Consider the following 11,130-nt stretch of genomic DNA (forward strand, 5'->3'; position numbering starts at 1 on the left):
TCGGGTCCCAGCCATGTCCCTCTGGGGTGGGACAGACCCGCCTGGGCCGGGCAGAGCTGGTGCAGCCCCAGCCCTGCTTTGCTGGAGAGGAATTTGGGATATTTATAACATCTGGGCGCTCTCACCCAGCGGGGTGGGTGTAAGACAGAAGCGGGGGCAGCTCTGATTCATCAGCTCTCCTGTGTCACGATGCTAAAGCGGGACGGGAAGGACGAGGAGCGGCTCCGGCCCCGCGGGGGGAAATGTGAGAGGCCGGGCTGCCTTCAGCCCCAGCCAGCCCTGGGATGCTTCCCGTGCTCTGTCACCCTCTGACACTGAGCCCAGCTGCAGTTTGTGCCTCCCCAGGGGTGGGTGTGAGGAGGGGACAGCCCTGGTGGCACGGAGTCACCCGTGTCCTTTCCGCACTTTAACGAGGGGACAAGGGGAGCAGCCCTAATGAGCCCAGATGGTAAAACCCTTCCCCTGAGGAGCCACAGGCCAGGCAAGGAGGAGCAAATTTAAGATGGAGGCGTCTTGGAGCAGCCTCTCTGGTGGAAGAGGGAGGTTTGTGTGGTGGAGGCTGTGGGAAGGTCCTCGGGGCAGGGCAGGGGTGGGCAGAGCTGCAAAAACTCTGCCTTGGGCAGAAATCTCTTCCTGGGGCTTTGAAGAGAAGTTTGGATGTGCTGGGAGGGCCCTGCCCTTGGTTTCCTGTGGCTTGGAGGAGCAGGATGCTTCCCAAAGGACCAGCTCTGCCAGGGCCATGCCCACCCCAGCACGGAGGCTCTGCTGACCTCAGGGAGCAGCAGGAAGGGGCCTGGAGCTGGTTTTCTCATGATTTGGGCCAAAGTGGGATGAGCACCCAGGTCTCCTTCCCTTGGCTCTGGGCTGTGCAGCACAGAGGGAGGAACAGGAGGGATCCGTGCTCCTTCCCTCCTCCTGTGCTCCTTGGTGACCTTGGATCTGTCCCTTCTCCTCGCTGGGCCAGGCTCCCCACCCCAGCCAGCAGCCTTGCCCTGGGTGCAGTATTTCCCTGGCTCTCTGTGTGTCAGGGAGGATGGGGAGCTGCAAATTGATGCTCAGCTCTCCCAGCCCCAAGCTGAGAGTACATTTCCACCTCCCGAAATCCCTCGGCTCCTCTGTCCCCACTCCTCCCTCCTCTTCCTGCTCTGTGACCTTGATGGGGTGAGCTGGACCTTCCCAGGCCTGCTGAGCTGGGTGCTGCACCAGGAACATCTTTTCCCTCTCCTTCAGGAGCTGTGGGGGATTTCTGTGGAAGCTGAAGGGGGAGAAATGGTAATGGTGGGGCAGGGAGGGACCAGCAGAGTCCCCAGGGGTTGAAATGCTCATTTTTAATTCACCCAATCTCATCTTGTGGCTTTTCCTGCCTCGGTTTCTCATTTCTGGACCCAAATTAGGAATAAACCTAGAATTTGGACACAGGAGAGGAGAGATCCCACTGCACCCCGTCATTTGGACCCAGAGCACGTTTGCTGCTCTCCTTGGGTTCTGCTGTAAATCCCCATCTCCTCCCTGCCTTCCCCTGCTCTCCCAGGCCCAGCTGAAAGCTTTGCTGACACATTTCCAGCCTGGTATTGCTCCCCAGCTGCCTTCCCAAGAAAGCAAGGATGGGCAGAGCCAGGACACGTGGCCTGGAGCCTCCCTCCTCCCCTGGCCCTCGGTGATGCTGCTGCCAGGGCTGGGGGTCTGGGGTCACCCCAAATAGCAGCTTTTCCCCATAACTGCTTTGGGATCCATGGGAGTCTCTGAGCAGGGATTAAACCCCTGGGTGTGACAAGGCAGGAGCTTCCCTCCTCCCCTGACCCTTGGTGATGCCGCTGCCAGGGCTGGGGGTGTGGGGAGTCTTCACTCACCCCAAATAGCAGCCCAAATAGCAGCTTTTCCCCATGGCTGCTTTTGGGATTGTTGGGAGCCTCTGAGCATGATTAAACCCCTGGGTGTGACAAGGCAGGAGCTTCTCCATCCCTGCCCTTCCCCTGGTGGGTTAAATCCAGTTTGTCCCGTGGCAAACCAGTCCCACGTGCCTTGGATCTGCTGCTGTGGTGGTTCCCACACCAGTCCAAAGGGATGGGGTGCTTGGGGTCACCCTGTGCCACCTGGGCATGCATGGGCACTGTCACTTTGTGCCAGCAGGAGCCCAGGGCTCAGCCCAGGGCTCAGGGAATGGTGTTTGCTGTCTGAGGAGTTCAATGTGAAGGTTTCAGTGGGAGCAGGGAAGTGGGAATCCCATTCAAGGACACACACAGGGATATGGTGGAGGATGAGGTGAGTTATTCCCTGCCCTTGTAATGCCTGTGCAGAGACACCAGCACAAACTGGTCCTTTCCAGGTCCTGCTGTGGCAAAAGCCACGTTCCCTCTCCAGCTGGGTGCCACCAGTGCTGGTTTTACCTGGGCAAAGCTCTGGGTGCAAAGGCAGCCCTGGTCTGGCAGCACCAGTGAGGTTCTTGCAAGCCATGGGCTCTGAAAGACCCTAATCTGTCTTCTAAAGAGAGAGAAAAATGCACATTTAAGAAAATTAAGGTCATGGGGACTAAGCAAACAAGCTGAATCTCCATCTGTCAGTGACAAGGGTTTTCTATCTCGCTCCAGCCCGGAAAGCTCCTGCTCGTCAGCTGATCTGCCTTGTCTTTCTCACAGGGTGGTTGTTATTTTTGGCAGATGATTTTTTTGATTAAATTCCCTTTTCCTACCAAAGGAATGCGCAGAAATACCTCTCTCAGATGGATTTGGGCTGTGCTTTTTCGTTTGAGGGTGCAGCCCTTGGGGCTGGTGCAAAAAGCTGGGGAAATGAGGAGGAAGAGCCCTGCTGACCTGGCTTTCCCTGGGCCCTGCTCCTGTGCTGTGTGGGCTGGTGGCTTCGTGCAGGCTCTGCCTGGGCTCATCTCCCATTCCCAGCAGGGGTGGGGATGGTGAAGGCTGGGTGTGCTCACGGAATCAGGAATGATCCTCTCTCCTTCAGCTGGCATCTCTGCCAGGCAGCACCACCATGCCCAGGCTGGGGCTGAGCCCTGGGGACACAGCAGGAACCCCCAAAGCAGCCATGGGGCACTGCCAGAGCCATGCCAGGGTCAGGATCTGGATCTCTGATCATTTTTCCCCTCTAGTTTAGCTTGGGCATGGGCAGGAAGGCTTGTACCTGTCCTTCACCCTCCTGCCAATGTTTGGAGAGCCCATCCCATTAAAGCAGCCCTGCTGAGCCCCCAAATCCTTTGGGAATGTTGCTGTCTGGAGTGTCCTCCAAGGCTCTGAGAGCTTCTGGGGCTTTGTGGGTGCTGGAAGGACCCTGCTCCTGCAGGATCTGTGTCCTGGTGCCTCTCAGAGCTCAGAACAACTGAACCAAGGACAGGAACAGGCTGAGATCCCTCTGGATCTGTGGGGTCTGTGCTGACCCCACGGTGCTGGCCTGGCTCAGCACCACCTGCCCTGGACCTGGCACCTCCCAGCGCATGGGGTGTCCCAAAAAAGCTGTTTGGGTGCCCTCACCATGGGCCACTGCGCTCTGGGGGCTCGGCCAGCACATCCTGGATCTCCTTGGCTCTCTCCCTAATCTACTTTAGAGTTTCCTAATGAGAAACTTTAGGGATCCTAAAGAGATATTTTAGAGAGCCTAAAGAGATACTTTAGGGGTCCTAAAGAGATACTTTAAAGATCCTAAAGAGATATTTTAGGGGTCCCAAAGAGAAACTTTAGGGGTCCTAAAGAGATATTTTAGAGAGCCTAAAGAGATGCTTTAGAGATCCTAAAGAGATACTTCAGAGAATCCTAAGAGATATTTTAACCCCAAGCCCGAGTCCTCCTGGTGCCCTGAAGGAGCTGCTGAGCAGACAGGGAGCAGCAAACAACCCGTGGGTGATTTATCCAGCTCTGCACCGATCCGCACAGAGCCCGAGCCGGCCCTGATGGGAATCCTGCCCTTGCCCGGCTGCTGGGCGGGGCCCTGGCCGTGCTCGGTGCCCATCCCCAGCCGGCTGAGGATGCTCCAGCCCCGGGCAGCCGCGTGCCGGTAATTGCCGCGATTGAGCAGCGAGCGGCTGCTGTGAATGAGCCCTCGTTAGGAAATTAAACATCGCTGGGCCTGGCCTGCACTAAATAACTCAAGCGGCTTCTCCGGAGGAGTCGGATCCAGGAAAGATGTGGAGCCGAGATGGTTGCTTGGCAACGGATGCAGCCGACGGTTGAAAATAGATTTTTTTTTTTTCATATAGGAACAGGGCCTGGCAAAGGGGGAACTTCCGACAGGGGTGAGAAAACACCGAGGTGAGGGTGGCTGAGGGGGAGGTTTCCTGCTCCCACTGCTTTGCTGATGGGCTTTGCTGCCTGGGCTGAACCCACTGCCCTGAATAAGGATGGGATTGTGGGCTGAGCTGGATCAAAAATGTCCAAGAGGAGAGAAGAGCTGGGAATGGCTCTGGAAAAGCCCTCAGGGTGGGAGGAGCAGGTGCTGCTGGGTCAGGTCTGGGAGCACCACCATGGCCCAGCTGAGATAAACAGGGCAGGTGAATTTTCCTCCTTTTGATGCCCTTATTAAAAATGATCAGCTCAAGACTGAGAGGCTCGACGGGTCTGGCATCGCTCCCAGCGTGATTCTGAGGAGGAGAAATGCGCAGCTTCGTCCCTTAAAGGGCACAGTCGGGGGGTCCCATCCTCTCGAGGGCAGTGGGGATCTGCCCCACATTTCTACTTTTGGGTTTTGCCGTCCCAGGGTCTTGGCTCCAGCTGAGGTCTTTGCTCAGGGCGAGGGGCAACAAAGGTTCTCAGCATCTCTGCAGGCTCGGCACTCTGTTCCTCACGTCCAGACATCACTCTGATCTCTTAATTCTGTGTTGGCTCGTTGGTTTTGGGGTCTTTTTGGTAAGTTTGGTGGGGTGGCTTCCCATGGCATGCTGGTCCCGAGGTTATTTTGCATCTTCTGATGCCCCCCCCCAATGTCCCCTCCTCTCACTGTCCGGGGAGAAGGACTACCAACCCCCAGGCAGGGCCTTAGCGATACAAAAGGAGCAATTAACAAAAACGACCGGTGGTTACAATAACAAACAGGCAGAACTTCACCTTGGCAGCAACTGGTTAAACTGGTTTCACTCTGCAACCCTTTCTCCCTCCAAAACAAAAAAAAATTGGCAGATTTTTTACTTATAACAGGAGAGAAGAGCTGGGAATGGGTCTGGAAAAGCCCCCAGGAGGGAGGAGGAGGAGGCGCTGCTGCCCAGCTGGGGTGGGTCAGGTCTCTGAGCTCGGCACCACCATGGCCCTGGTGTCCCTGGGAGCGGAGATGGAGAGGACAGGAAAGAGGAGAGTGCAACTCTTCAGGAGGGTCCCTCCTCCAAGCTGAGGGATGTATTGTGGCAGTTCTGTGTTTTCTCCCCACCATGCTCCAAGGTGGGAGCTGCCCCATCTGCCCCCAGTGCTCCCAGTATGGAGAGGAAGGACGTGGTGCTTTCCCAGTTTGGGGGTGCCCAGCCCAGTGGAGCAGATTTCCACAATGAACCCACGATTTTTGGGGCGGGGTGGGGGAAATCTGCAGGGCTGGGCTGGGTTCTGAGCACCTCCTGAGGTGCTCCTGTGCAGGATTGCTCCTCCTGACCCACGCTGAGGGCTGGGGAAGTGAAGGGACCAGGGTTGATGGCTTTGCCTTGGCTGCTGCTGTTTTTGCAGCTGTTATCTCTGCCTGGGGAGATTGAGCATCAGGCTCCAAGGCTTTTCAGTCACTCCTGATAACTTCCTGGAATGCAGAGATAGCCTGGGCATGTGTCACTGTCCCCTGAGCACTTCCAAGCTGTCGGGGAGCTGTGCTGATGTCCAGGAGGGGAAGGAGCAGGACAGGCAGGGCAGAGGCTGGGTTTGGTGTCAGGCCTTGTGAGGTTCAGCTGCTGGGCTGGAGGTGCTAGAGGGGAGGAGAGGTGTCACAGGGATGTGATCTGTGATCACCTGTCACTGTCCCCTGGAGCCCAGGGAAATTCCTCTCTCTGGGACACAGGAGGCTCTTCTCCATGCATGAGAGCAGCTGTGGCTGCCCCTGCATCCCTGGAAGCGTCCAAGGCCAGGCTGGACAGGGCTTGGAGCAGCCTGGGGCAGTGGAAGGTGTCCCTGGTCTATGGGAGGTGTCCTGCCCATGGCAGGGGTGGGATTGGATGAGCTTCAAGGTCCCTTCTCACCCAAACTATCCTGGCACTCTCTAACTCTCAACCAGAACATTGCATCTGGTCCAGCATTCCTGGGGCAGGAGACCCTCCAGGTTCAGGTGAATGTCCCAAGACACGGGGGGTGGACACCCTTCTCTCTGGGTGCTGCAGGGATGGACACCCTATGTCCTGGTGCTGCAGATCCCAAATCACTGGGGATGGACGCCCTTCTCTCCTGGTGCTGCAGGGATGGACACCCTATGTCCTGGTGCTGCAGATCCCAAATCACTGGGGATGGACGCCCTTCTCTCCTGGTGCTGCAGGGATGGACACCCTATGTCCTGGTGCTGCAGATCCCAAATCACTGGGGATGGACGCCCTTCTCTCCTGGTGCTGCAGGGATGGACACCCTTCTCTCCCAGTGCTGCAGGTCCCAAGACCAGGGGATGGACATCCATCTCTCCATGTGCTGCAGGTCCCACCATCCCACTGGAGATAAGCCAAACCCAACTGACTCTGACTGACCCCTTCCCCACACAGGTCCTGCTGATGAAGAGGAGGTGAGGCCCGAGCTGTAGCTCCCACTCTGTGCTGCTCCCTGCGGGACCTTCCTCCTCCTCCTCCTCCTCCGTGCCCGATCCCGCGCCGGGGCCGCCCCGATGCCGAAGAACAGCAAGGTGACGCAGCGGGAGCACAGCAGCGAGCATGTCACCGAGTCGGTGGCCGACCTGCTGGCCCACCAGGAGCCCGTGGACTACAAACGCAGCGTCCTCAACGTGACGGGGGACGCGTGGGACAAGCAGAAGGAGGGGGACGAGGAGCTGGAGGCGGAGAACCGGCCGGCGTGGAACAGCAAGCTGCAGTACATCCTGGCGCAGATCGGCTACTCCGTGGGGCTGGGCAACGTCTGGCGCTTCCCCTACCTCTGCCAGAAGAATGGAGGAGGGGAGACATGGGGCAGGGATGGGCTCGGGTTTGGTGTTGCTGAAATGGCTCCTGAGGGATTAAAGGGTCTTTTTTCCCAGCCCTGTGACAGAAGAAGAAGTCAAGATTCTTCAGCTCTGGTTTTCAGGATTGTTTATTTTCTCATCTATTCCATTCTTTCTCTGACCTGCTCAGATCTGTCCAGCAGGTTGGGTTGTGGCACAGTCCCTACCCTTGGGGTGGTGTTAGTTCTTTATGCTACAAACTACAAGTACTTTATTTACCTTTATTTGCCCTACCTCTGCCAGAAGAATGGAGAAGGTGAGAGATGGGGCAGGGATGGGCTCGGGTTTGGTGTTGCTGAAATGGCTCCTGAGGTGTTAAAGGGTCTTTTTTCCCAGCCCTGCAACAGAAGAAGTCAAGATTCCTCAGCTCTGGTATTCAAAGTTGTTTATTTTCTCTTATTTATTCCATTCTTTCTCTGACCTGCTGAGATCTGTCCAGCAGGTTGGGTTGTGGCACAGTCCCTGCCCTTGGGGTGGTGTGAGTTCTTTATACTAAGAACTACGTGTACTTTATTTACAATAACCTCTGCCAGAAGAATGGAGGAGGTGAGACATGGGGCAGGGACGGGCTCGGGATTTGTGTTGCTGAAATGGCTTCTGAGGGATTAAAGAGTCTTTTTTCCCAGCCCCGTGACAGAAGAAAAAGTTGAGATTCGTTGGCTCTGCTTTTCAGGGTTGTTTATTTTCTCTCATCTATTCCATTCTGTCTCTGACCTGCTGAGATCTGTCCAGCAGGTTGGGTTGTGGCACAGTCCCTGCCCTTGGGGTGGTGTTAACTTTTTACACTAAAAACTACTTGTACTTTATTTACAATAATTTTCCAATACCTATCACCTTTGTTAGACAGTCTGTCTCTACTCTAAACCAATGCAAAAGTGTCACCATCCCAGCAGAAGATGGAGGACAAGAAGAAGAAGAAAGACAGGACACGCCCAGATTCCTCCATCTTGCCTCTTGAACCCCCATTCTAAATCCCCACAATTCTACTTTTCCACCCTGTGACAAATTCACTATCATTCTACTCAAACTCTTGTGGCTTGTAACTCTTCACACAAAGTTGGTAATTGTTTCCATGGGTTAAAATCCAAGGCACAGGTGTCTTTGACTCCATGCCAAGGTCTCTGAGCCCCTTGCCAAGGTCTCCAATCACCCAGGGCAGCCAGAGGAATGTCCTGGGTTCCAACAGGACAGGATCAGCCCTTGGAGAAGGGGGTGTGACCCAACTCTGCCTTGCTGCATGTTGGGGTGTGGATCCAGGAGAGGACAGGGGTGATTTGGGCTCTAGAATGGGTTATTTGGTATTGGTGCTAGGATGTCTGACGGGTGAGGAGACCGCTGTGCAGAACTCCATGATATCAGAAAGCTAATTAATTACTTTATTACACTATAACTAAATTACAGAATATTACACTAACAAGAACTATCATAACTAACTAACTAAAAAACCCTCTGCCTGAGAGTCCTGACACACACATGTGGATCCAATTGATCAATGACTCCAAAACGCCATCACCAAAATCCAACCAAGCAATCACCTCAGGTAAACAATTTCCAGAACATTCCACAGGAGCAGCAAATGAGATAAGAATTGTTTTGATTGTTCTTTTCTCTGCTTCTCTCAGGAGAAATTCTGAGAAAGCTAAATCTCTGTCTGCTCATGTGAATACCACAGTTTGGGCTCTAAAGTGTGTTGTTTGGGCTCTGAAGGGGGAAAGGGCTGCCAGAAGTTGTGCTGAGACGTGGAGATCTCCAGGATGGCCTTTTCCTAAAGAGGCTCCAAAGTCACGGTGAATCCCAGCTTGGGAGCCAGGATTTCTGGCTGCTCCCCTTATTCCTGTTGGGAATATTTATTTGCAGGTGACATCAGCCCCAGTATCCCTAGAGCTTTGTGGTTCTCTGATCCCTCACCGTAACCCCAGTGGCAGCTCGGGGCCGTGGCTGAGGTCCCCAGCGTCAGGAATGACCCAGGTTAGCAGTGATGGGCACAGAGCAATGTTGGCACAGTGCTGTGCTCTCTCTGCTGTGCTTTTTCCAGCCCCAGCACTCTAGAGCTGTAGGCTGTGTGGTTCTCTGACCCCTAACCCTAGTGCCTAATTTGGAAATTAGGGCTAAAAAGGGACCCATTTCCCTGGTCCTTGAAGCCATATTTTGTGGTCCCATCCCATTCCCAAACCCTCCTTGCAGCCAGCCCATTCTCCCATCCCACTCCAAGCCTCCTCCTCGGGTTTCCAAGAGCAGCCCAGAGGGTCAGGTCCCTCCCAGCTGCGCTCAGCCCCACCACCCTTCATCACACCGATGAGAAGGTGGGTTCCTCATCATAAATCCAAACCCAGCCCTGCTGGAGGGAGCCAGGACAGTGCCCCTGTCCTCTCTGTGTTCCCAGTGTTCCATCCTTCGCCGTGGCCCCAGCCCTGCAGCTGCCCTCAATAATTCAAACATCTCCTGTGTCACATCAGGATGAGTCATTGTGGAGTGCAGTCAGCACTCCCCTCCCTCCCAGGGCTGCTCAGCCCCATTCCCTTCCCTCCCCATCCAGGATGGAGCTGGAAGTGCCCAGCTCCTGCATCCCAGCACTTCCCAGAGCCCTGCTTCAGCTCAGCACAGCTCTTCATGGGTGCTCACCCCAAATTCAGGGCTGGGAGAGGTCGGTGCAGCCCTGTTGGCTTCATCACACAGCTGCCCACAGCTGGCCTCTGATTGCCAAGAAAGTTTTCCCCATTAAATGAGATTTAGAACCAGATTTCCCCATTAAATGATATTTAGAACCAGATTTCCCCATTAAATGAGATTTTTAAACCAGATTTAGAGCCAGAGGTTGGAGAACCAGCATCCTCCTTTTCCACAAGGATTAACCCAGCTGTGCTTCAGTTTCCCCCATGCCACAGCAATCCTTAATTAACCATTATTAGTGCACTCAGTGTCCTGTTTTTTTGGGGGGCTTTGGCCTCAGCTGAGCAGTGCTGGGTGATGGGAGGTGCCACTGGCATTCCCAGGCTGGGATTCCTCCTGGTGTATTCCTCAAACCCAGGGCTGAACTTGCTGTCTGTGTGTGGGGAGCATTAAAGAAGTGGTTTTGGACACAAGGCCCGATGGGATGTGGAATGGGGATGGGGACAGGGGCAGCACAGCCCTGACAATGCTGCAGCAGAGGGGATGAGCAATGGGTTTGACCCACCCTGTGCTGGGATCCTATTTGTCCTTACTTTTCTACTTCTTGCATAATTTTTCTGCTGACAAACCTCATGGCTGCTGCTTGGCTCCAATCACAGTTCTGCTGTCTCTGAGGCCTTTTGCAGCTTTCCCAAACCCTCTGATTTTGTGGATTCCCACACGCAATTTCTCTCCCTGCCCCCATTTTTAACTCGCCATCTCCACCCAGGATAAGAATAGCACGATGAGTCTTGAGGATTTTCAGGCCTTTTTGTGCCTTTTTCACTGAGACCTATTGCTGGTTGAGGATCTATGTACAAATCACAAATGGGATGGGACTGTTAGGAACATGCCTTGAGCTGTTTGATTTTCCAGCATCAGTCTCATTCCATGGTTATGACAATGGGAAGATGCCACCAGCTCACATCCCAGGCAGCAGACAAAGAACTCAATGTTACAATTCACTTTAAAAGTTTTTTGACCAATCACACAAAGCAAAAGCACATTGACAGTATTTATATGTGTATAGTATATATTCTATATTGACAGTAGTTCTATCCACCACTATAAGCACACGTACCTTTGGTTAAACAATGCTTGCTGATTTCAAATACAATACCTGCTTGTCAGCCTTAAAACACAATGCACAGAGCTCCATTATTAAGCTTAGAACTTCCTAATATCTCTCTAGATAATATTTTCTGCAGCTTAGGGAGTTATTCCAGACAAGTGTTAATACACAGACCATTGTTCTATTTGTCCTTGCTTTTCTACTTCTTGCACAATTTTTCTGCTGACCAATCTCATGGCTGCTGCTTAGCTCTAATCACAGTTCTGCTGTCTCTGAGGCCTTTTGCAGCTTTCCCACACCCC

The 11,130-nt window shown here is 54.0% G+C and overlaps 1 protein-coding gene across 1 annotated transcript in view; it reads left to right on the plus strand.

Annotated features, from left to right (window-relative positions):
* The window catches only part of SLC6A17 (solute carrier family 6 member 17), a 31,886-nt gene that overhangs the window by 2,010 nt on the left and 18,746 nt on the right, over positions 1-11,130 (plus strand). The window contains exon 2 of the mRNA XM_031061757.1: positions 6,659-7,063. Coding sequence (XP_030917617.1) covers positions 6,778-7,063 — 286 coding nt within the window. The 5' untranslated portion in view covers positions 6,659-6,777. The remainder of the gene's footprint in view (positions 1-6,658; positions 7,064-11,130) is intronic.

The sequence above is a fragment of the Geospiza fortis genome, unplaced genomic scaffold (genome assembly GCF_000277835.1).
Source record: "Geospiza fortis unplaced genomic scaffold, GeoFor_1.0 scaffold26, whole genome shotgun sequence".
In the NCBI taxonomy this organism is placed as follows: domain Eukaryota; kingdom Metazoa; phylum Chordata; class Aves; order Passeriformes; family Thraupidae; genus Geospiza; species Geospiza fortis.